The sequence below is a fragment of the Oryza sativa genome, chromosome 4 (genome assembly GCF_034140825.1).
Source record: "Oryza sativa Japonica Group chromosome 4, ASM3414082v1".
Classification (NCBI taxonomy): Eukaryota; Viridiplantae; Streptophyta; class Magnoliopsida; order Poales; family Poaceae; genus Oryza; species Oryza sativa.
In genome coordinates, this window is record NC_089038.1 from 23,348,862 (window position 1) to 23,374,682 (window position 25,821).

The window sequence follows — 25,821 nt, forward strand, 5'->3', positions numbered from 1 at the left end:
CTAACTGAGCCACCATCGACGGATTGTGATAGCAGCTGCCACTCTTCGGAAGTAACGCTCCACACCGATCGATCGCCTGCCGGCGCTCTCCGGTCACTCACTCTCGTCTCGTCCGTGCCCTCCTCCTTGCTCCTTCTACGCAGGATTTGAAACTTGAATTTCTCTTTTTTTTTTAGATAACACAGGAGATAACTTGATTTTCTCATGAGTCCTAGCCATGCGTTTCCATCGATCGGCGACCAGTGACACAGTGGCTCTCGACGTTGCCAGTGCCGGCACGCCGCCGCCGCCGCCGCCGACCATGATCAACACGGGTCACAGTCTCACAGACGACAGCCGCACACATGCATGTACGCGTGGTATCTCCTACGATTCGCTATTTTTTTTCCTTCCTCCTGCTATGAGCATGAGGTTTGTAAATTTAACATAACTCAAGTGATTAAGTTTCTTATGGGGAAATCAGTTCACCTAGGTTTAAGTCTTAGACTTAACACCAATACTTGTATTTACTGCTTATTATTATTTTTTTTAAGTTGAGTGTCTGCGTTTGTTGCGTTTGTAGTGTGTCTAAAAAAAAGAAAAAAAAACAGTACGTGCCAAACCCCAAATCCGGCGCAGGCCAATTCTGATTCAAGTGGGCCGTAAACCCACAGGCCACGGACTAGGAGCAACCACTTAGCCACGTCCAGTCCAGGCCTTAGTAGTCATGGGATATCTGGGCCATCTCAATATCCCAAACGCACCGTGACGTGTCACGTGACAAACGTGTCCACAAAACAGTACTGGAGTAGCTTATTTTGCACGGATGATCGCTAACAATTTCAAACAAAAATTTAAAATTCACTGCAGTTATTACTCCATCCGTTTTAAGTTATAAAATATTCTGAATTTAATCAAAATCAAACTGCTTCAAGTTTGACCAAGTTTATAAATATTTCTATATTTGTCTATAAACTATTTTTTCCGTTTCACAATGTAAGTCATTCTAGCATTTTTCACATTCATATTGATACTAATGAATCTAGATAGGTATATATGTCTAGATTCATTAGCATCAATATGAATATAGGAAATAATAGAATGACTTACATTGTAAAACGGATGGAGTAGTTAAATTTGAAGCAGTTTAAGTTTGATCAAAGTTAAAACATTTTATAAGCTGAGGGAGTATTATTTATTCGATAGAATCATAGAACAGAACGACGTGTACAAATATGTCCATGAATGGCGCAGCAAGCAATCATCGCTGCATCAAAGCTAGGCAGCTATAGCTCAGCCACTCCGGTCTAATAGCCGGCCGGGAAGCCGCCTTTCCTGGGGTCGCTGACGGCGGTCAGACCGCCGTGGCGCTCGACGTCGTCCACGACGAGCTGGCTGATGGTCCCTCCGGCGAGCGGCTCCAAGACGTGGCCTTTCCTCCGCAGGTCGGCTCTCGTCGCGGCGTCCAGCTCGAAGTGGTCGCCGGTCACCGTCGTCCAGTTCTCGTACTGGACCACGTTCGGGATCAGCTGCAGCCAGCCAGAGAGGGCAAACAGCCATGGCAAGAATCAAACCAAAGCTCATCAGAAAGAAGAATTTCTACGAAGAGAAGAAAAGGCAGACGTTAAGCCCAGATCACCTGGTGATACACTCTTGGCGCCATGACAGAGGACAACGGGTCCATGTTCTTGACGAAATGGTTGAGGAGCACTTCCATGGTTCCAGCAGGGATCATGCTCCCACCACTAGCTCCAACCGCAGCCTTCAGATTGCCATCCTACGACAGATAAAGCACAAACCAATCAGAACAAAAAAAACCATCTTCAGAAGACTGAACTTTTCAGACATTTCAAATGAACTTTCTTCAGAGTTGAGAGTTCGTGTTATTTTCCATTGCGCGAGGTGGTGGTCACCTTGAGTATTATCGTCGGAGTCATCGAGGAGAGAGGCCGTTTCAGAGGCCTAACGAAATTGGCGGGGGCAGGCGGCGGAGAGTTGGCCGACGTGTTCGCCGGCATGGAGAAGTCGTCCATCTCGTTGTTGAGCAAAATGCCTGTGCTCGGAGACAGGATCAGGGATCCAAAGTACGCGTTGACAGTGGTGGTCATCGAAACGGCGTTCCTCTCGCTGTCGACGATGGACAGGTGGCTTGTTCCATGGTCCTGAAGGATGTTCCACCTGTAATAATGCAGATTACTAAATTAGTTCACCAGTAATAGTAGTATACTAGTATATGCAGGAATTTAATAGGACTTTGCTGACAGTTCTACTTGAAAAGGAAGACATATTTGTGCACAAAAGAGAAGCTTTACCTGCCACCATAGTGTTTAGGGTCAAATGTCATGTTATCATAGATGGTTTTCTTCAGGTCAGCAGCAAATTTAGGGGACATCATATCAGAGACGACTTCGTTAACATTTACAAACTCAGGGTCGCCAAGGTTCATCCTTATTGCAAAGTAATGCTTCAAGGACTCAATTAGACGATGGATCCCAAGTGAGCCAGAAAAACCAGCAGGGAGGCCATACTGAGTAAGGATATTCAGAACCTGTTTGTTGAGCAAGGGTATCAAGATAAAATGATAATACTAGTGCAGAAAAGATTAAGATTTTTTTAAAGGTTCTATTATCCGATAGAGTTGATTCTACTAATTAAATTTGCTACCTGAAATCAACAAACTTAAGCTACCAAAGAACAGTGAACAAAATTTAGTACAAAGAAAACTTACAAGCATTAGCCCAGCACCACCAGCTGAAGGAGGAGGCATGCTTAATACTGTCAGTCCCAATACATTCTCTAAAAGTGGCCGACGTATCTTAACTTGGTATTTCTTCAGATCTTCCATTGTTATGATCCCTCCAACTTCCTGAATATCCTTCGCCAGCTGATCACCAACTGCGCCTTTGTAGAACACATCCGGCCCTTTCTCCGCGACAGCCACCAGTGTTCTTGCAAGCCTAATGTTGCGGCATACATCTCCAACATTAAGGATATCTCCATTTGAGGTGTACACTCCACTTATTCCCTTATTTTGGAGAATTCCATCTCTGGTTGCCTCCATCTGCTTCCTCAGATAAGGTGACACTCTGAATGCACGGGCAAGCTTTGCTGCTGGCATCACTAACCTCTTCCAAGGAAGCTTGCCATGGCGCTTCCATGCCTCATACAGACCTGCAATTTCCCCTGGAACTGCTATGGATAGAGCTCCCCTTGCTTTCAGCGTTTCGTTGCCACCATACATATCCTGAATGCACAATTGACATTTCTAGCGTTAACTCTGTTTGTTTAGAATGGAGCATGATAATACCAGTAAAAGAAAATTAATTAGGACAATTCTTTTTACTATGGATACTTGATTGCTTGTGGATATACCCTCCTAATTTTCTGCCACTTCGGTTCCAGTCTTCTTTGGATCAAATTAGAGCAACATTTTTTTTTATTTTAAACGATTAGGTTCTCCTAGATATCTCTTATATTTCCTAACAAAAGTTAGGGTGGTGCTTTGTTTTCTGCTTTGTTTTCTAAGTAGTACTTCAATACTCAAATTGACACACTTAGTTCAAGGCTTGGCGAGTATATAAAACATTTTTTCTTCTGCTTACCATTAAAACCCATTTAGATTAACTTAAACCATGCGACCAACACTCTCCTAAATCTTTCGAATTGTAGGCCATTGAATTACTTTAAGATTCGTGTCGTTCTCCCCAACCCTAACCCTCCCTCTTCCCAATCCACCACCATCGCACATGACTAGAACTCCACCCCACCCCCTTCGTTGCCATCGCCACCTAGCTGGAAGCCCAGAAGGCTTCGGTGAGGCCTCCCCAAACGATCTCCTCCTCAAGCCAGTAGTGATGAGGTGTGTCCTCATCCGCCATCTTTCCTGTCTCTCGTGACTCCCTGCCACCGAATCTGCCACCACCTACCACTCTCCTAAGCATTCACTTTGCTTTGCCCCGTCACCAAAGCTGGCCCATCGCCTTCCTCCATCCCCACGGCTTCGGTGCCGCCGCCGGTGGTGCCTCGCCACCCTCACATGTCCACCACCAACCGCCAAGCCGCAGGCCGCTGCCTCCCATCCCCATACCCCTTCCCACCCCCATCCCAACCTAGGATCCAACCCTAACTTGTCGCGGGTCATCGCTGATACTGGGGGGATGGATTCTAATAGCTCGAGTGGACGTCCACCCGTTTATTGCATGTCAACTAAATGGCTACGAAAATTTTTTAAAAAAATTGGCAAGATAGATCAATATGTAATATATCACTCCACAAACATGCAAGTTAAAATTCAACTTCTACAAGTTGTAACAAAAACAACAAATTTAACTGTAAATATACATATAGTAATTTGAGTTTTGTTTGTTATTTTTATTACAATCTGTAGAAGTTGAATTTTAACTTGCATGTTTGTGGATTGATACATTACATATTGATCTATCTTATTCATATTTTTTTAATTTTTTTCATAACCATTTAGATGACATGCAATAAACGGGTGGACATCCACTCGAGCTGTTAAAATAGTTTCCCTGATACTGGGGATGGATTCATCGGAGCTGGAGAAGGATTTGGGTGCACGAATCTTCAAGCAAATCAGGTGGTTCAAAATCTGTAAGAAATTCCCCTTGATTTTCCGTCAAATGCCATTTAGCAATTTCGTTTTCTAATTATGTTTTCTGAAAAATACATGGCAATACGTGGCATGTGTTTGATCAGTTAACAGCTTGGTGTGTATTTTCTCTCACTGATCAACGACTGGCAGGCAGATTTCTCGCTTCTACAATGCTGCACATGCCCTCGCAAAAGCAACACGAACTGATATTGACGTGATTGTATCGCTGCATGAGGCGCTATCCCTAACTCGGATTCCATTTGGCTTTCCCAGAATTCGGGCTGGACCAGCCATGAATGGTGCGAAATGTAGGGGGCAGACGGCTAGTGGACGATAGCGTGAGACACATTCAACAGGATGAGAGGCGAACCAAGACAAGGACCGGCATAGTAGATGGCACCACTAGGGCATGTACAGACTTCACCTACAAGGATATGTTTCCAGCCACATGGCTCGTTATGCTCATTGTTCTTCCCGTCACTCCATGGCACATCCGCCACTGAAGCAACATGACTAATAAATCCCCAATTATGCTAGCTATCAGGGGGGGGGGGGTGCATCTAAGTCAATTAACTCATGCCCTTTTCTGTGTTTTCTGTTTAATTTGTTGTGATAGAATAGAATAGAACAGGTCCAGAAGCATTCGTTTTTCATAAAAGAGAGGAAAAGAAAAGGAAATCAGGAAGCAACAAGTACCATGTGAATCAACCAACTACCCACTGGCTTAGTGGACTAGTACGGATAGTGGTAGCATAAGCAGTAACATTTGGCATGACTAATTGTTACTCCATGCATTTTCTACAGATCAATCAGACGACCTGGAGACCTCGGCCAAGTCTTGTGCTTTTTAACAAGGATTGGAAAATGACTGCTCTCGAGTTGATTAATTTACTGATAAGTTGTGACAGATAAAGAGAAATATATATCCAAGTAATAAGATATCATAAAATTCTTCAGTTCAGTCAGCATTGCTGAAGGTTTAGAACCATTTAAATATCGTGTTGAGTGGTTAGAACATCGTAATCAGTCGGGAATCATGTGATTGAACTCATTATCTAGAAAACCATATGTAATTGAATAGCGTAAACGTAAGTGAAGTCGCCGGCTTTGACTACACCGGATTGTACGCTACCGTACGCGAGTGATTGGGAGGATCGGAATCGCGCTGACCTGGGAGGCGGCGAGGGGGGCGGTCTCGCGGGAGTCGTACGCGAGGGCGGTGCCGTCGGCGAGCCGGACGAGCATGAAGGCGCCGCCGCCGACCCCGCTGGACGCCGGGCTGACGACGCCGAGGCAGAGCGACGCGGCGACGGCGGCGTCCACGGCGTTACCGCCGTCGCGGAGCGCGTCGCGCCCGATCCTCGAGCACCGCCCGTCGTCCGCCGCCACGGCGCCGTGCGGCGAGGTCACCACCTCCCTGCGCCCCGCCGCCGCCGCCGCCGCCGCCGCAGCAGCGGCTAAGAGGAGGAGCACCAGCCGCGCGGTGGCCGCCCATTTGTGAAGGCGTCGAGCTGGCGGTAACAGTGGTCACAGTGAGAAACAAAAAGAAGAGCAAAAAGCTTGGCGAATTGGTATCCGTTGCTCCCGCGCGCGCGCGCGCGCGGGGGCTAGCGATCGAGAGTGAGAGTGAGGGAAGGAGAGGAGAACACGGAGCATATACTACCGTTCATGGGCGGGCGGGGCGCTGCCGCGCGGGAGATGGCGGGTGCCGACTGCCGAGCCGAGAAAATCGCGTGGAATGGTGGAAGGATTTGCCAAGAGAGCTGGAAGCCGCACACACTGTCACACAGTCAAGAGTGTCAGACCATTGGACGTTGTATAGTAAAAAAGGCACATTTCTTTTTTCTCCGATTAGATGGAAGACCTATACAACTCGCAAACCACACACACCCCCCTTAAGTACGACCACTAACACGTTGCGAAAGAGATTAGAAGCAACGGCAAATCTCTACGGCACTACTCCATCCGTCCTATTTTCTAGTGCATCAATGTTTTTTCGCGTCCAATTTTAATCGTCTGTCTTATTTAAAAATTTTTAAAAAACATTTAAAAACATAAGTCACAAGTACAGTACTGTTCATGTTTTATCCTCTCGTAACAACAAAAAATACTAATTATAAAAAATTTTTAAATAAGACACACGATTAAAGATGAACACGAAAACTCATGGTTACACTTAAAATTGGACAGAGGGAGTATATACTCAGGCGTATGTAATATTGTACTTAAGAATGTACTAATATTTTACCAAATATCTAACCGTATTGTATTTTATAAAGTTATTTTAATACTACATATATGAGATAAGTTCACTTTTATATATAAATCTGGACATGTGCTATATTCAGATTCATATACGAACGTAGACTTGTTTTGAGATAAAGAGAGTATAAATTATGGCAAACTTTGCTACAGAATACCTAAAATTCGTGCAATTTGCTGATAGACATCGAAAAATGTGTCATGTCTAAGAGACACCTTAAAAAACTGGTGTTTTGCTAGAGGCCATTTTTGGCTCAATTAAAGAGATAAATTCTTAAGAAAGACGAGAATGTATATAAGACCACATGCTTTAAACATGACGTTAGAGTGAAAATTTAGAAATTATGCAACTCTAAATTTGTCATCATCCCAAGTACATCACTAGCATACATCGTATTTCATCTTCACTCCAGCCTCAGCTCAAAAGGTTTTGACTCTCTAGGGCATTCTTGTCCTTTTGAAGAATTTCTCACTTCAATTGAGTTGAAACTGTCCTTCAGCAAATTACTAGACTTGATGTCTTTCAGCCATGAAATATTTTTACGATGTATCCTAGCAAATTACACAAAATTTAAGTGTCCTGTAGCAAAATTAGCCATAAATTATTGATTAAAGTAACACCTCCAAGATTTAAAAAGTCAAACACAATGTATTTTACCATTAATTTTCCTTAGAAAAAACTAGCGTAGTCTAGTAGTCTTAGCAAACATCAACACTAGTTTCGTAAAAGGATGAATTACCTCTCTCAACTCCAATACCAAATATTTTACACCCTCTAAGCTCTTACACCGAATGAATTACCCAGCGATGAATTCACCGCCCGGCTAGGTGGGCAGTTGCCTAGGCTCAGCGTGCGATCCATTGAGATTCGAGTGATTTATGTGTGTTGATTTGCTGCTTTTTTGGCAAAGTGTCAGTTAATCACCTCATCTAGTAATGTATTTCAGTGGAGCAAGATGGGTTCTTGATTCTTGCTGGTGCGTGCATGCAAGTTCGGTGGATATCGTCTATTTGTGCATGCACTTTATGCCGGAAAAATTAGTTATGTGAATTAAGCAGCGTTTAAGCATCAATGCAGGAGACCAGGCATACTAACAGTCCACTTCTATAATAATTTTTTTTGTTTTTTTAACTGTTTAATATGTCTGGTAGCGGTTCACAAAATGCCTAGCTCTGCCACTGGAATTACCTCAACTTAGTTGAGAGTGGTTTTTTATTCTACGTGACACACACGTGTCAATTCAGTCAGTAAATTACACAAGTGCCATTTCTTCTTCCGCTGGAATTCCCTTATTTATTGTTTCTTTATGTATTTCTCTCTCAATCAAGCGGCAGAGGAACACATAGGTCCCCTATCATTGAGCTCGCTAAGGAATAGTGCCGTTGGGATCGTCCACCTGGTCCGTCACCTTCGAGAGAGAGGATGTATTGCTGAGTAAAGAACTATTGTGCCGATATGGCGGCAGAGAGAGGAGAGTTGCGACATCAAGCTAACAACAATCTATGGCATGGGCTACACCGAGTTGGAGGTGGAGAACCTGTGGGAAGGAGGTCACCGCCACTGGTATTATAGTTTAGGGGAATAAATCAGATATTTACGATGGTTAAGAGTAGCAAATCGAACTTACCTTTTTTTCCCCTCAACAACTCACATGGTTCACGCTTAAAGTTAGTTGGCAAAATTCATTCATGACATTAAAGACGATTTTTACCCTTGGAGAACCTTACCGAATTTAAATTTGAAAAACTTGTGGCTGATTTTAAACACTTTGTACAATTTTAAAAGCTGTCCCAAATTGTAGAAATCAAAAAAATTTACAAAAAAAATCAACTATTTTTTTGGAAAAAAATGAATGACTATTATTTCCAAAATTTGGGACAAGTTCTGAATTTTGTAAAATATGTTTGAATTCAGCCAAAATGGGAAGAGTTGATGGGAAGAGATTGGACGTATCACATCAGATCTATGTCATCTTTCATGAACAAGGATAGAGACAAAAATGACTATGGCCAAGTTTAGTTACAAACTTTTTCTTCAAACTTCCAACTTTTTCATCACATCAAAATTTTTCTGCACACACAAACTTCTAACTTTTTCGTCACATCGTTTCAATTTCAACCAAACTTCTAATTTTAGCGTGAACTAAACACACCCTATAAGCAACAACAAAAGAAAGGTTGTTTTGACCACGATCATACACATCAACAAATTGAGGATGATGAGTCGAAAAGACTTCAACAAATCCTTACGTAGATTGTATAGGAGCAAAAAAATAATAAACAACATATTGTGGATACACTAAATAAATTTTACAGCGGCAAAAAATAATCAAGAAATTGTTGTCATGCATGAAAAGTTATATATATCATGAAAGGACATCAACATTTGTGGATATCCTAAATAAATTGTACAGGGCAAAACATAATCCGGATTTGGATAGGGGTTTGTACATGGGCAAAATAAAATGATCAACAAACTGCTATCATAAAAAGACGTCAACACCCTGAATATATTGTACAGGGACAAAAAATAATTAACACCAGATTGTGGATACACTAAATACACTGTACAGCGGCAAAACATGATTGACAAATTGTTGTCATGAAAAGTTGTTATCATGAAAAGACATCAACATTTGTGGATATCCTAAATAAATTGTATAGGGCAAAACATAATCCGGATATCAACAAAAACTGTGGATACCTAAATATATTGTACAGGGCAAAAAATAATCAACAACAGACTGTGGATACATTAAATAAATTGTACAGCGGCAAAACATGATCGACAAATTGTTGTCATGAAAAGATAACAACAAATTGTGGATAGACTAAATAAATTGTGCTGGGCAAAACATAATTCAAATTTGGATTGGGGTTTGTACAGGGAAAAAAAAGATCAAACAAACTGCTATCATGGAAAGGCATCAACAAATTATGGGTAGCCTAAATATAAATGTACACAGGTGAAAAAAATAATCCCGGCTTGGTTCGGGGTATTGAAACCGACGTGAATCGAACACGCAACCTTCTGATCTGGAGTCAGACGCGCTACCATTGCGCCACGGATCCGGCTTGACATATTACGCAAAAGTTTTATAATCAATGAAAACAGAACACAGGAATCCTTCATCAACTGAAAGTTTAGGAAAACCGCATGATTTCGTCCTCTTCCTCTATTAAACTTTCTTCGCTGGAAAAACATACTTACATATATTTCATTGGGTGAACCGTTACATGCTATCACACCGAGGGGGTGAAATCTTCCTGATTTTGCACCTTTGGGCCAACAAAGTTCAGAGAACTGTATACTGTTCTTCCGTCCTCCTTTACATGAAAGTGCAGATTTCAGGTCTGCAAAAAGCAGCATAATAAGGATTCAGCAGCACAATTGTCCAGATAGCAGAGGCATTCAAGCCTCCCCTCGGCCTTTCAGTGAACCCCATTATTGAAGAGGAGGCAATGCCAGAAATGCCTGCCTCTTCATTCAAAAACTCACCCTCCATGCATCCATGACCCAAATCTCATGCAAAGGATGATGACGATAGTACCTCTGCTTCTCCAAAACGCAGTCCGGATGGAGTACAAAACTCCAGTCTACCTATAGATTGTACCAAAGCCAAAGGCCCAAAACATATGACAAGATCACACAAAGAGGTCAGATCAGGTCATGAAAGCTAATACTCCTAGGCTCTGTTCTTTTAGAAGCAAAGAAAGTTTCAGTTTCAGTTCATATCCCATATTCTAAACTGAAGAAGCTAATACTTCTGACTGAAGAAGCAAAGCACGAACAATCAATCCAATTCTGATATCCATGGGCAAAAACCTTGGAGCTTCATTTATTGGAGTACATCTCTTAACTGCAACAACGGATTTGCAGGCGCGCATTGATGAGAACGGTGACGGGGCAGTCTGACTAGAGCTACAGACTTGCAGTTTTGCACATCGTCGAAAGCACGAGGCAGCAAAACTTTTTTGAGCTCGCGATCAGAATTTCAGTTCTTCAGAAACAGTAGCAGCGGCAGGTACAGTAATGCATCTCCACGGGAACCCCCACGTCGGCCTCTTCTGACGTATAGTGCGTAGTAGCTGATCTCTCGCCGGTGCGGTGCTCCTCTCCGAGGTGCCGCAATTATAACAACAGCGTCTCCCTGCGCCGCTGCATAAATAATGCACCGGGCGCCGCAGCGGGGCTTCGCCATTGCTGCCCGTCACACGCATCGCTACCTCCTTCCCTCGTCGTCTTCTTCGTGTCCGCTCTTTGGGCCTCGCGCGCGCGCAGCCGCGCACGGGCTGCGTGTGGTGGATCCACCAACGTCGAGGATCCTGTGAGCCAGCGCGTGCATGCCGCCGCAGTGGGGTTTATTTATGATCGCGCGCTCGTTCTCGCACGCACGCGGCGAGCGCTCGCGGGTCGGCAGCCGGCCATATATACGTTCGCCTCGCGCTGAGCCTCTCCTTGCTTGCGTGCTCACTGTCGCTGACTGCTCTCTCTGCTTGGCGTGTCGATCGATCTTGTGCTTGTGCTGATCAGCTAGCTGCTCCAACTTCGCGTTGGTGCTTTAGTGACGGATTCACCGGCGGCAATGAGGAGGTTTAGTGCCATGGCGCTAGCGTTTGCAGTGGTCGTGATGAGCTCGTGCGTTGCTGATGGCGTCAGGACGATACCAGGTAATTCACCAGAGCTTCCCACTGGAGTACGTACTAATCTGACTAGGAATACACGTGTTCATGTAGTAAGCTTTTAGTGCTACTCCTGTGTAGTGTGCACTACTAGTAAAGATGGCACGTCGTACGGCGGATGCATCATGTGGCATGTCCCTTCACGGCCTGAATCACCTGCATTTAACTTGTGCCCACATTTCGTTCATTATGTACGTACTACGTTTTTATGTATACGTAATGCAGCAGGTGTGCAAGGTTCAGCCGGTGGCCTACACAACGGCGGCACGGCTCCATCTGCTGCTGCTGCGAACGGGAGCACCACCACCGCCTACGACGACAGAGGCACCGGCGGCCAGACGGCGACGTTCCAGGTGCAGCAGGGCGCACAGCCGGAGGAAGAGACGACGACGGAGATGGGCAACGCGGCGGAGGCGGCGACGGGATCGCGGCTGCCGGACTGCACGCACGCGTGCGGGCCGTGCTCCCCGTGCCGGCGCGTGATGGTGAGCCTCCGGTGCGCCGAGGCCGCGGAGTCGTGCCCCGTCGCGTACCGCTGCATGTGCCGCGGCAGGTTCTTCCGCGTGCCCACCCTCTAGCCAGCCGAGTTCGCGTCGCGCGGCCGTGCGCCCGTGCGTGCGACGCCGACACGTTGATGGGTGGATAGGTAGAGAGAGGATTTTCTAATGCCGCGTTGTATTTTGTACTCCTAGGCCCTAGCACGCGTGTGGGCAGGTAGGCTGCCGGCCAGCATCTACGCGAGCACGCTTGCTGCACTAGCTCTCGTCCCTTTCTTTTGCACTTTTGTTTTGGCTAGTTATAGTTTTGCACTTTTGGCTGTCCTTGGTAGAGTACGTAATTAACCTGGGCGTGAACTTTTGTCGATCATTTTGTTCCTTTGTTGGTATGGCCTAATATTTAGGCCGTTCTGGCGTTCTCTGATGCAGAACACTAACGGTTTGTATGGCTAATCGGGAGGCAGAAAATGCCGAAAAAACGGGACGCTGGCTGAACACCGTGTCAGGCAGCAGTGGATTTGTTTATGTGTAGCGGTTCTGGTGATGGTCTGGCACTCTGGCACTCGCATGCATGACACCATGAGAGAGCGCACACAGGCAACCTGCACGGCTGCATGATCATTGATCCAGCCTGCAACCTCAATACACCAGCTCGTCCGTATCAGCCGTTGCATATGCCATGGACCTTGTTTTTTTCAGATAAAGAGTTGAGTTTGCTACCAGTATAGTTTTTCAACGAAGAGTAACAAAGTACAGGCGGACACGGTGTGACCCGGGAGACCAAAAAAGATTGCCTAGGATGTTTAGCACCGTCAAAAGAGAGAGTTGTACGTACAATACAGCAGAGAGAGAGGCATCAGTTGTTCAGCCATTACAGACGCAGAGCCGCCACAACAATGTGTTGCAATTCCGCCCGGCCATGCATTTCTAACGACAACCAAGTGCAGAGCCTACTTGAAAATTACCGAGGCACCAGGGAGGGTTACAAGTAAACCATTTTTCCCTCCAGATTTGCCAGCTATCGATCTGTCTGTCATATACACAAACAAGGGCGAGGAAGCCGTCGAGCAAAGGTTGGATGCTTTGTGATTTTGTCTTTCGTTTCTTTTACCTCGGGCCGGACAGCTCCATTGCCCGGAGATTGTAGGTCGAGTCGACGATCCAGTCGTTGTGGCGGGGGGCCAGCTCCGCCTCCTGCCGGACCACCTCCACCTTCTGCCACTCCTCCCACCGCTCCGCGAGGCCATCGCCCTCCAGCATCCTCACCACCTCCGACATCTTGGGCCGGTCCATCGGGGAGCCCTGCGTGCAGAGCAGAGCCACCTGGATGAGTGACTCCACCTCATGCTCCACGAAGCCGCTCTGGAGGTCCGGGTCCACCAGCATCTCCACCTTCTTCTCTTTCAGGAGCCCTTTCACCTGAAAAGACAAAAACCAGTTTAGTTACTTGCCTGTCAGTTTCCAAATGTAGTAGTACAAAATTTTGCTAAGTCATGCGTGCAGATGGATCATGTCTCGGTATCAGAAATGGCGAAAAACTAGCTGCCAATTTGTCATGGCGTGCATCTCCATAATTGATGACACATGGAGACTGAACTGCCAGCTCGCTTTATCACTGCCAACAGTCCAATAATTTCAACCATTTGTTCTAATTCCTGGACTAGAACTGAGACACAGCTAAGAAAGATGTGTCCTGGAGGACAACTAGCATGCACAAGGAAAAACAAAACCAAAACTTCCATGGTTGCCCCAATATATAAAGATGTGGTGGTACTTACCCAATCGAGCAACATCACATCATCATCGTTTGCAAGACGAGCAAGATCAAATGCCCTTTGTCCTGTAATGAGCTCAAGAAGCATGATTCCATAGCCAAAAACATCAGTCTTCTCAGAGGACTTCCCAGTAGAGAGGTACTCAGGAGCAATGTGTCCGATCGTCCCACGAACAGCTGTGGTTACATGAGTGTCCTTGTAATCCATAAGTTTGGCCAGTCCAAAGTCACCCACGACTGCCTCAAAATCTTCATCCAACAGAATATTTGCAGCTTTGACATCACGATGAATGATCTTGGGATCACAATGGTCGTGCAAGTAGGACAATCCTCTGGCAGATCCCAGCGCAATCCGAGTTCTTGTTTGCCATTCAAGCGGCGGATCATTTGGCTGCCGCTCTACAAAATCATATACCACGACTCAAAAACTGAAATAATTAATTTATGGGCGTGCATTTTTAGATGAAGGAATATATTTATTCCGGACTCTGCAGAAGGCATGCACTCAACCATTCATTATTACAGTCTTAGTCATAACCTTAAATGAACAATGTGATATGTCAACTGAAACAACTAGGTATATGCTGTGAGTAGATGAAATTAAAAAGAGTGCTTAAGTGATTTCAATAACCATAATAGCTGTGCCATTTATGTTTAAGCATGCAAACAAACGTGTAAGAAACTATTAATGGATTTACTCTAAGAAAAAGTAAGGAAGATTAAGGCACCTCGCAATCGTGATGCGACACTCCCATTAGCCATGTAGGGATAGACAAGTAACCGTTCTGTAGGCGTCATGCAAAATCCACGGAGCCGAAGCAGGTTCCTATGCACCGCCATGCTAATCATTTCAACTTCTGTTTGGAACTGGAGCTCACCACCAGGGGTACGTTCTTCTTTTAATCTTTTCACTGCTACCAACGAGCCATCTGCCAGTCTACCTTTGTACACCTTTCCAAAGCCACCTCTTCCCAGAATATTCTTATTGCTAAAGTTATCAGTAGCAACTTGAAGCTCCCGGAGTGAGAATCTCTTAAGTTGGCCAAGGTGCACTTCCGGATCCTCCTCAGCTGAATTTAAAGGAGAATATAGATTATTTAAATGGATAACATAAGTATCATGAACTGCAGTATGCAACTATAATACCAACCAGGGACATCAAAGAAGTGTTCTTCAGGTTTACGCCGCCGCCACCATGCAAATCCAATTGCCGGAACCGCAAACAGCAATGCAGCAGCTGCAGCAACACCTCCAGCAATTGCTCCAGTTTTGGAGTCACCTGATGGAATAGAATTAATTCCACCCGAATATGTCAAATCCCCTGTCTGCATCATTTATGCATATGCATATCCCAAGCAGTATCACAAATGTAACAGAATTAAAACTATAGAGAATCACCTTGTGACACAGTAGGTGTTGGGGGATTGAAAGGAGGTGGTGGAGAAAAAGGTGGAGCTCCAGGGCAGGGTTTTGTAGTACCCGGGCCACAAAGATCTTTATTATTAGCAAAACTGCGACAATGAAATAACCATTTGTCAGCCTCACAAGATGTAGTAAGCACTAAGAACCTAAATTCTATCTAGAAAAAGCACCTTATAGGGGTAAAGAGTGAAAAGGAGCCAGTAGACGGAACCTCTCCTGAGAGATTGTTATTTGAGAGATCCCTGCATAAATTATTGGACATTTTGTTAATATGTATCCATCTTAAAGTCTATTACCATGTAAGCAATAATTTCTACAGGTAGACACCAAATATGAATTAGCAGAAAGGGAACTTACAGAACTTGAAGAGTAGTGATATTGGTCAAGGATTTTGGAATTGAACCAGAAAGACTGTTGTTGTTAAGACGACTATCCTTACAAGAAGACATGCAAATAAAGAATTATGTTATGATCATTCAAACAGGAAGGCCTTCAATGATATACACAATTTATAATTCTATTCATAATAAAAAAAAAGTGGAGTACACTTACAGGAAACGCAGCTTGTAGAGTTGCCCCAAGGTTTCCGGAATAAAACCAGTGAAGTTGTTCAGGTAAAGATCCAAACTGACCAAGTTAGTTAAGTTTCCCAGTTCATTAGGTATTGTCCCACTTATGTTGTTGCTGTAAAGCTCCCTGTAATTAGTCACAACATAATTAAATTTCACAATAAAAATGCAAGAAAGAAGGTGGCAACACAACCATCTTTACCACAAGGATAAGCCATATTCCAAGAGTTTTGAAAACCAAGCTTCAATGCAGTATATTATGACAACTTGAATAGATACGCTACTGCATGGTGTAACTAAAAACATAATTCTCCAAAGACTGGAAGTGTAAACTTACAGATATTGCAGATTTTTCAACTGCCCAAGCTGGGGAACCAATGCACCTGACAGTTGTGCATTTCCAAGATCACTGCGAAAGGAAAATAGATCAGTCAACACACAAAATGATCACATTTCTTACTTTTGACAAGCCTAAAAATGATAATTCTGTCAAAAACTTACACTCTGATCACGCTGTTGTCAGGGTTACAAGTTACATGGAACCATGTGCATGGATTGACCAGAGTGGGATCCCAACTCTGCAGCACATTGTTAGCATCTTTCAGACTTTGGCGCAGACTATATAGGGCATCACCTGACATCGAACATACCCTCAACATCAGCAACATAGTATTTAAGGAAGTAGACAATAGTGACAGTAGCTTCTCGTCAAAATTTTGGCAAATTCAATCGCCTTTTCAGGCTAAAGTATGCAAGCATATATTGAGTACAAGAAGGTATAAGATACAGTACTTTCATTTCTTACAATACTATCTGCATAACTCCCAATCTTTCTCAAGATTAGTGTTTGAACATTAGTTAGTATCTATGCTACAGAGGTACTTGCGATTAACAAGACCTAAATGTGGAAAAGGATAGCACATAAAGTTGCTTAAAAAGACTGAAATAATTGCATAAGAAACAACTAGAAAGAACACTTATCTTAGTCATAATCACTAACTAGAACTTACAATAGCTAAGGCACCTTTTGCAATCTAGTGTCATAAACATCACAACGCCAAAATCACCAAATTTTCTTAGAACATGGTTACTACCAAGGATATATCAGGAAAAGCATGTTGAGGGGCATTTTAAAGAGGTGAAATTGGTTAGGTGATAACAAAAGATGATGACCCTTTTTCCTGTTCGGGAAAAGCTTAAACTTGATACTAACGATGGCCCTTACCTATTGAAGAGCAATCTATAACACATACTCCTACCGTAAGAAACCAATTAGCTATACTAGTCAGTAATTCAGATTTTTTTTAAAAAAAAAATCTCTTTTCACAAGAGAAGATTCACAACTCACAAGCAATATTCTTTCCATACTCGAACCTAATGAGGAAGCCAGTTCCATTTTCTTCATTCAGAGTGGCCAAAATAGCACACCAAACTCATCCCAGATATTAGCAATCCCATTTCTGTCAGGATTTATTCCATTATCTAAAAAAAAAAGCTATCCCATTTCTGTGCACATACAAATCACACCTACCAAACTTACTCAAGAAACGTTTCCTACCTCGGACAAATCTCCCTGCTGGGAGCAAATTCACAACACACCATGAGAGGCAGCAAAACAAAGAGCTATAGCCTAGATAATCCATCGAGTCTACAAAAGGAAGGTCGGTGGGCGTATGCTCCATCCCCTTAAATGAGTCAATCCATCCACGCCCATATGTACCGAGAAGCAGGTAACATGTACTAGTACCCAAACGGAATCACCCGATGACCAATAGATTCATCGAATCCGAAAGCAAGTCCAAAAATAGGGGTGGGCGTAATCCGCCGAAAAACGGAGCTGAATTCGATGAAAAATCACACTAACCCTCCGTGTTGGCGCCGACCCGGCTCACGGCCACCGCCACCACCCACACGACCGCCACCGCCAAGCACAGCCGCCGCCGCCGCAGCAGCCGCGCCTCCGCCATCCCCCGCCGCCGCTCACCGCTGCCAAGTGGACCCAACCCGGAGGCCGCCGGCGTCCCCTCGGCAAAGGGGGGGACCGCCCGATCAGCTCCCTCTCCTCGTCGCCGCCGCCGCCGGCTCGGTCTCCTCTCCTCTCCTCTCCTCTTCTCCAATGGAAGCAGGAAGCGACCTGTCTCTCCTCTCTCTCTCCTTTTTTTTTTACCAGTGTTTTTATTCAGCTCGAGACTTTTAAAATTTTGGCCGAGACCCAGTGTGTGTTCCAACCTAAATTGTTCCATTGGTAAAGGAGACCTGTTCGGGGGGTGGCGGCGAGAGTTACCGCGCGTCGCCCGCGTAACTTTTACTGACAGGTGGGGGCGAGGAGAGGTGGGGCCCACGCGTCAGCGGGAGATCGTCTGTTTGGAGGGGTGGGAATGGTTCGGGCTGGGCGAGGTGATGGGGTTAGTGGGAGATCGAAGTGTAGCAGGAGGACTGGAGGAGAGGAGGGATGGGGAAGCCGCTGGCTTGGGCGTGATGCGGAGGGGTTTTTTTTGGTGGACACGGTCCTCGTACGCCCGTCCCAATTATTCTCCGGCCTCTCGAGGAATGCAGCCGTTTCGTCAGAACTCGGACTGTCCCTCGCTTGTCAAATTTCACGTTTTGTTTGTCTTTTTTACCGACTTCTCGCCGAGTCGCTGGTATTATTTTTCGGTCCATGAATTATTAGGCCTTTTCTTCTATGCTGTAATTCATGGAAAGAATCCAGGGGTTTCTGTTGTTGTTTTTTCAAATTTCTCACCAACAATTTATATTGTTCTCTTAGAAAACCAAACTTGTAATGTATCATGGGTGTAAGTTTAAAAGATTCTCTGGTAAAGCGCTTTTTATTAAAAAATTATTGTGAATTAAATGATATTTACCATAATTTTGCTAGGGTTAAAAGTTTCGTGTGCATAATACTATCTTTTTATTTTAGTATATGTATAGTAGTATTATATATAAGCTTTTTTATTTTACATAGGTATACAAATTAGGTTCATGGTTCCATGGTACCTAAGAGTCAATCTTAATTATTAGCTATTAATAGAGCATTAACTCTTAATTTTATGCTTAGGGGATGGAGTGAGTAAATGCAGCTCACCTTGAAACAAGCCATATTTAACATGTTTTCATATGGTGGGGCCACTGTCTAACAACCCCAAGCAATGAAAACGCATAATATTTTCTATGTTACTTTACTAACTGAAGTATATATTTTTTAAACAAGTAATTGACATATAAAGATCTACCTGAGTTAAAAAAAAAACTTTCTAGCTCACAAGTTTTCAAGAGCTGATAATTAAAACGAGAGCAAAACAGCGTTACCACGATGTGCCAAACTCTATTTTCAATCAAATGCTCTACTACTTCAGTATTTCTGTTTGTTCCATCTCACGAATGGCTAAATATTAAAAATCTAATACACAATACCATGGTCGTTCCTACGGTGATAGTACTCCAGTACGTTGCCACTCCAGTTCACAGCAGTGGTCATGCGCTCGCACACACCTCGTACGGGTTGTACTTACTTCCCCCCAGTCCAGTCATTTTTGTGCCCTGTTTGTAGAAGTATCCCAAAAACCGGTACACGCACAGCGGCACGGCCATCCCAAAAACTCGCGGTGCAGTACGGCAGGTTCACGTACTAGCCACGTACCTTACCCTCGCCTTCACTGTCCCCGGGCCCACGCGTCAGGAGGCCAGCTAATCCCGCAGTCAAAAAGTCCCCTCGTGATGACGGGATCCGGTGCGGCATCCGTACCCTGCCGCACCTGCTGCGCCACGTGGGCCCCACCTTGTCAGGGGGACGGGCCCACTGGGGGGGGGGGGGCGGAGGCGGGGAGCCAGTGGCGGGTCGTCACGCACGCGCTGGGGGTGGGGTTGAGATGCCTGTGCGCTGCTCTGGCGGGGCGCAGGGGATGGATGGATGGATGGATGGATGGATGGACGACGAACGATGAGAGAGAGGATCCCGTCCCGTCCGTTTTTTTTTTCTGTTTTTTCTACGAGCGGTGGGGCCCGTGATGTGCCAGCTCGGATTCCGGTCAAAACGGTGGACCGTGCTGGTCTACGTCCACGGTCTACGCCTCTTTGGGCGTTGTGGTTAAGACAGAGTTGAGACCCACCCATCGGATGGTGGTGATAGTAGTACTTGCTTTTGCTTCAATGCTTATGCGTTGTACTCAGAAGACTATACGCCTGTTTACTTTGATGCTAAATACTAAAATTTTAGTAATTTGCTAAAATTTTAATAGGATTTCTTATATAGTTACTAAAATTTAGCAACAAACTAAATGTAGCTATTTTTTTAGTAATTTTACTAAAATTTGGTAAGGTTGAAAATGGCATTAAAGTGAATAGGCCCTAGAGTTTATTAATTACGCTCCCGAGAAGTATTTTAGGATATGTGTTTTTTCTTGGCTGAATAGTCGAATGATCAAAATCTTATGAAGTTAAAAGTGTATTTAAAATGGTTTGATAATGATTTTTTTATATATAATTTTCTCGAAATCGCGGGTTTGTTCGGTGTAGCTAAACTGCAGCTGCACAACAGCGCTATAGTGCATGGTAAAGAAAATATATACACTGACTGTATAGCACAACCGGTTATAGCTGCAGAGCAGTGTTGCTGAACATAGCCCAATATCATTTAGAAGTTAGAAAAGCTAGTTACATTCCTTGTAATAAGAAATACTCATTCTTAATCGAGACTCGTGTGAGCGTAGAGAATTTGAAAGTTTTTGTCAACACTCTAAATAAAAGAGTATGTTAAAAAATATACTCTATAAAAGCTGTACAATTTTTTTTTGTGCTCCAAAGGAGACTTTGAAACAGAGTTTCCACGGGGGCTATCTATGAAACAGTTTACGAACTTCAAAGTTTAGGAAGCATCTAACATCCATGTAGTTTAATCTAAAAAGATTTCTAGAATTTATCATCACAACCATGCATTGACTTTCAACTGCCAGCTCATAATACATATGCATGTAAGAGAGGGGGGGGGACGCACAATTCAACTGTAGACTGTGAATTGTCTATGAAAAAAGAGGATCAATTGTGTGTTACCCATAGGTATCTCTTTGCGGATTTTTATTCTGTTAAGAGAGAAAAGTCGGCAGCCGCAAGTCTGACGGAAATACTACGGAACAAATTTACCTTCTTTGCATTTGCTCATTATGTCACTTTCAGTGAACCTTATATTTCTTAGGCTGAGAGATTTGGTACAAGAACGAAACAAAGACTTGATTTTTTTGATAATATAAAAAGATCTGATACTACTAGCCCTAACAAAGACAGTGGAAGATTCAACGCGTCGTCGAGGACCTCGTGAAAATGACAAATTGGCAACGGTGCTGGGTGCCATCGAAATGGCACGTCGATGTGATGGTTTGTTTTAGGATCAGTCGTGACGTATGTCTCCAGCGCCATTAGAGCTGTAGTAAGGGTGGGTCTAGTTCACGCTAAAATTGAACATTTGGTTGAAATTAAAACGATGTGATGGAAAAGTTGGAAATTTATGGCTGTGTTTAGTTCCTTCCAAAATTGAAAGTTTGGGTTGAAATTGGTACGATATGACTGAAAAGTTGTATGTGTATGACAGGTTGATGTGATGGAAAAAGTTAGAAGTTTGGATCCAAAGTTTAAATCTAAACACAGCCTATGTGTGTAGGAAAGTTTTGATGTGATGAAAAAGTTGAAAGTTTTAAGAAAAAGTTTAGATCTAAACTCGGTCTAAGTGTTCCGTACTTGTTGATGTGGTTCACTCAGACTGTGTTTAGTTCACGTTAAAATTGAAAGTTTGGTTGAAATTAGAACGATGTGATGAAAAAGTTGAAAGTTTATGTGTGTAGGAAAGTTTTAATGTGATAAAAAAGTTGGAAGTTTGAAGAACTAAACACCGCCTCGAGTTCAGAGTTTCGGATCAGAAATGTACTATACCAAGCCCGTGGCTATGGCCCCCGCGGCCCCGCCCCCCGGTGAGCTTTGAGATAGCATCACTGTGGCTGTGGATTCGAAAAGCTTCATGTCTTTTCCACAAAGAAAAATGTAGTAGTACGCCTAGAAATGGAGAGGGATGCAGAAAAAGAGGGATGGGATGACAATAGGGCCGAGTTTATTTCTAAACTTTTTCTTTATACTTTTAACTTTTTTATCACATCAAATTTTTTCTACACACACAAACTTTCAATTTTTTCGTCACATCGTTCTAATTTCAACAAAACTTCCAATTTTATATGAACTAAACACACCCTAAGCTGACATGCGGCACTTCACCCGAAATATCTGCTGTATTAGTTAGTGAGAAAAGTATTTTTTCCAGACTCAAAACATTGCAATCTGCGGATTTATTGTCAAAATTTTATTCTATGGTTGTGTTTAGTTCCCTTCAAACTTTCAAAAATTCCATCACATCAAATGTTTGAACACATGCATTGAGCATTAAATGTGGACCGAAAAAAACCAATTACACAGTTTGCATGTAAATTGCGATATGAATCTTTTGAGCCTAATTACGCCATGATTTGACAATGTTGTGCTACATTAAACATTTGCTAATGATGGATTAATTAGGCTTAATAAATTCGTGTCACAGTTTATAGGCGGAATCTGCAATTTGTTTTCTTATTAGTCTACGCTTAATACTTAAAATGTGCATGTGCGTCCGTATACATAAAAAAAAAAGAGGAGGAACTAAACATGGCCTATGTTGTAGTAATATTTTAGTATAGAGGTAGTAGTATTTGTCTGAATTTTAAATTTTGTCCATTTAATCTTTGTAGAATCTCTATTCCATAAATCTATCATCTCTAGGGAGTACTGGTAATCGTTATGTTAGGAAATGCAAAACTTTTTAAAAGATAGGAGTATTGTAGTAAAATCTTTTTTAAAATTAGCAACTGATAAGTCACCTGTTATCCCAGTGGAAAACATCTTACCTCGTACTACATTTGTCCCATAATAATTGTATTTCGAAAATTTAAATTTATCTTAAAATAATTATCACAATAGAGTACTAATGGTCTCATTAATCATTTCTCATTCAAATTTCTCTTTATTTTACCCTCAACTACCCTTCCTCTCTTACCTATACATCATTTAATAAGGAGCATCATAGTATTTCTTCTCAAACCTTAGTATATACTAAACAACCTATAAATACAATTTATATGGGACGGAGGTAGTATCAGTTATCACACACACGACTTCACAGACCACTACGTACAATCCTCTAGCTTCGGTGTGATAACCCCCTAATAAAGGTTATATAGAAATGCTTAGCATTTGGTGATTCTGTTGCTTACAAATATTCCATGAATATATAGAATAGTACTGTATCACTTTTCATTTTAAGGGATAAGCCAAAATACCATGTACTCCTAACAAAGAGGGGACAACAGTGTTCTATTAGCAACTTACTATAGGGACTGCACATTGTACTTTATATTCTTCGTGTCTTAGGCTGAGTTCGATACAGCTGCTGTCTGTTGGGGATAGTTAGTTGGTGACATAGAAAATGAGACGAGCCATCAGCGTAAAAATAGTTTATTTGATTTTTTTAAAAGAAATTTTTATATAGAAAGATTTTAAATGAAACACATTGTTTAATAGTTTGCAAAGCATGCTTACGATAAATGAATGATTAGTCCAGGCCAACCTTTCTTTAGAACACAACCTTAATAAAATTTAGCAGGCCAGCCTATAAAGGCATGTACAAATATAGAGTCTAATATGATCTCTCTATACTAATTAATATCACTAGAGACTATCCTCCTACAATAGTAGAGACAATGAGATTTCTAAACCATTAATATACTAAATAATTTTTATTATACTTCTTTCCTTTTCTGCACTTTCATGCAACAAATTTTATGTTAATAAATGCTAAGAGTCGACTCTGAGCCGTTGTCATACGTAGCAACGATGTTTCTCATTCCTTCCTCTCTTTCTTCCACGTCACCAAATTTACTTGCATGACAACGAAGAGAGACCGTTATTAAACACCATTGTACATGCCCTAGAGAGAGTAAAAAGAATCAATTGTATATACTGCCACATATTAACTGTTTCCAAATGTTCCACTTTTAGAACACAGGACATGCATGGTACCTAGTACGTTTTAGACATTATCAGACATATGCCGTGTTTAGATTCCAAAGTTTTTTTTTTTGCCAAAAACGTCACATCAAATATTTGGATACATGCATGGGGCATTAAATGTGGAAAAAAACCAATTACACAGTTTGCACATAAATTGCGAGATGAATCTTTTGAGCCTAATTACGTCATGATTTGACAACATGATGCTACAGTAAACATTTGCTAATAATGGAATAATTAGGTTTAATAAATTTGTCTCGCAGTTTACGGACGGAATCTGTAATTTGTTTTGTTATTATTCTACGTTTAATACTTCAAATGTGCGTCCGTATACTTCAAAGTTTTTACACCTAAAGAACTAAATACAGCCATACACTAATGTAGAAGGATATCTGAAAATGGATAGCTGCATTATTTGCTCAAATTATAGAAGGGGAAAAAAGTAAAGCAGTTGTGCTTTTGCAACAGCTTGCATCTGCGATAAATCCACTTGGGTGCAATCTAGAGTTGGCAGTGAAAAGGAAGTTGTGCTTCTACTCCCACAATGAAAAACAGTAACGAGAAAGATGCCTGCCAGCCTTGGGTCAAAGTATATAGGGTTGTTCACGTGGTAAGCACATCTCCACCCCCACAACCCCACACTCAGCCGTCACTTAAAAAACCCTGAGAGATTCCATGTATTGCTCACAGCTCACTTGTCACTCCGTCTCATCCACCAAATTTTCCTCCGTTGATGCTTTCTGGCCGGCGTACCTTCTTTTTTTTCTCTTCTTATCTGCTGCAAGAATCTGCAAGAAAAGGGCGTGATGCCATAGCTTTGGTATATCTAGCAATCTTCGGATTAGGTTATCTTTGAAATATATATTCCTCTCAGTTATAACAGGCTTTGAAGTTGGCCCATGGTTATAACAGATTAACAGGCTTTCAAGTTACCAAACGGGACCTTAATTTATCTAGAAGAGGCGTTGAAGAGGAAACACAGCTGCATTATACTCCCTCCGTCCCAAAATAAATTTATTTTTCACACATCCCACACATATCCATATAAAATAAAAAGATTAAAATACCCCTATTTTATCAAATTATTATGCAATTACTCTTTAATTTAGCTACTCCCAATACAACCACTCCATACTTTCATGAACTCCGATACAATGATTATTTGAAAATAAACTTATTCCGAGATAAATGAAAATAACTAAAAATGGCTTATTACAGGAGACAGGGAGTACGACAGAGCAGGTTGCGCCTGGAGAGGCGGAGAGACGCGCTGATGAGATCACTGGCAACGGTTTCGGCATCAATCTGGTGATCCATGACTCGATGCAGCTGCCTGCTACCTCTACCCCGACCTGTGGTGCTACACCGACTTCAGAAGCAGAAGCAGCGAAGAGAAGAGAAGATGTCATCTATAGAAGTAACTATCCCGGTCATTTCGGCGGTCAATAGCGAATTCCATGTTAAAATGAGGGTGATCATGTTAGGCTAATTAAGCTTTGTAAAGTAGATTATACATATGACTCGAGCCCTTGTGCCAAAGAAAGGTTTTTAAAAGCTTTTTAAGCATGAAAAAACCTTGCGGCCATTGTCAAATGCAAATAAGCAATGACAAAGAAATCAGGAAAAGCACCTTCGTCGCTACGGTGGTTGAGCAATGGGCGTGACTTCAGTGCTCGTGCTGTTCACATTTATCTGCGTAAGCTTTAGTAGGAGTTTGTTTCATGTTTCACAGAATCACCTTTAGCCTACCTTCTGCTGGGGCATATGGGCCCATTCAGTCGTGTCAGTGTCATGTAATCTAAAAGAGAGCACAAAAATAAAAAATATTAGCAGCAGAGCAGAATGTAGGTACGAGAGGCACTCCTCTCAATTCTTTCAGGAGCAACACGAGTAATTGGTAATTGGGCCGTTTTAAGTCCACTACGTTGAGGGTCTATC

At 42.8% G+C, this 25,821-nt stretch overlaps 3 protein-coding genes and 1 non-coding gene across 5 annotated transcripts; 1 reads left to right on the top strand and 3 right to left on the bottom strand.

Annotated features, from left to right (window-relative positions):
- Positions 1 to 1,131: 1,131 nt before the first annotated feature.
- On the bottom strand, positions 1,132 to 6,316 carry LOC4336033 (glutathione hydrolase 1). The gene is made up of 7 exons (XM_015778310.3): positions 6,258 to 6,316; positions 5,765 to 6,105; positions 2,708 to 3,223; positions 2,292 to 2,527; positions 1,893 to 2,157; positions 1,619 to 1,756; positions 1,132 to 1,508 (listed from the first exon to the last, which is right to left on the bottom strand). The coding sequence occupies exons 1-7, from the start codon at positions 6,262 to 6,264 to the stop codon at positions 1,287 to 1,289; spliced, it is 1,725 nt and encodes a 574-aa protein (XP_015633796.1). The 5' UTR covers positions 6,265 to 6,316; the 3' UTR covers positions 1,132 to 1,286.
- A 3,540-nt stretch (positions 6,317 to 9,856) lies between these two features.
- Positions 9,857 to 9,928, bottom strand: TRNAW-CCA (transfer RNA tryptophan (anticodon CCA)). The gene has a single exon. It is a non-coding gene; the product is annotated as a tRNA-Trp (tRNA).
- A 1,389-nt stretch (positions 9,929 to 11,317) lies between these two features.
- On the top strand, positions 11,318 to 12,406 carry LOC9271431 (protein EPIDERMAL PATTERNING FACTOR 2). Of its 2 annotated transcripts, none has more exons than XM_026024828.2 (2): positions 11,318 to 11,527; positions 11,765 to 12,406. In XM_026024828.2, exons 1-2 carry the CDS (start codon positions 11,443 to 11,445, stop codon positions 12,115 to 12,117), a joined length of 438 nt encoding a protein of 145 aa, XP_025880613.1. In that variant the 5' UTR covers positions 11,318 to 11,442; the 3' UTR covers positions 12,118 to 12,406. The 2 variants fall into 2 exon arrangements, with proteins under 2 accessions (XP_025880613.1, XP_025880614.1); XM_026024829.2 differs by having other exon boundaries at positions 11,768 to 12,406.
- Positions 12,407 to 12,814: 408 nt separating this feature from the next.
- LOC4336035 (LRR receptor kinase SERK2-like) lies at positions 12,815 to 17,947 on the bottom strand. Its single transcript, XM_015781011.3, has 11 exons — positions 17,666 to 17,947; positions 16,303 to 16,435; positions 16,139 to 16,210; positions 15,785 to 15,928; positions 15,590 to 15,661; positions 15,403 to 15,474; positions 15,209 to 15,321; positions 14,961 to 15,089; positions 14,539 to 14,880; positions 13,815 to 14,209; positions 12,815 to 13,455 (listed from the first exon to the last, which is right to left on the bottom strand). Exons 1-11 carry the CDS (start codon positions 17,766 to 17,768, stop codon positions 13,144 to 13,146), a joined length of 1,887 nt encoding a protein of 628 aa, XP_015636497.2. The 5' UTR covers positions 17,769 to 17,947; the 3' UTR covers positions 12,815 to 13,143.
- Between the last annotated feature and the right edge of the window lie 7,874 nt (positions 17,948 to 25,821).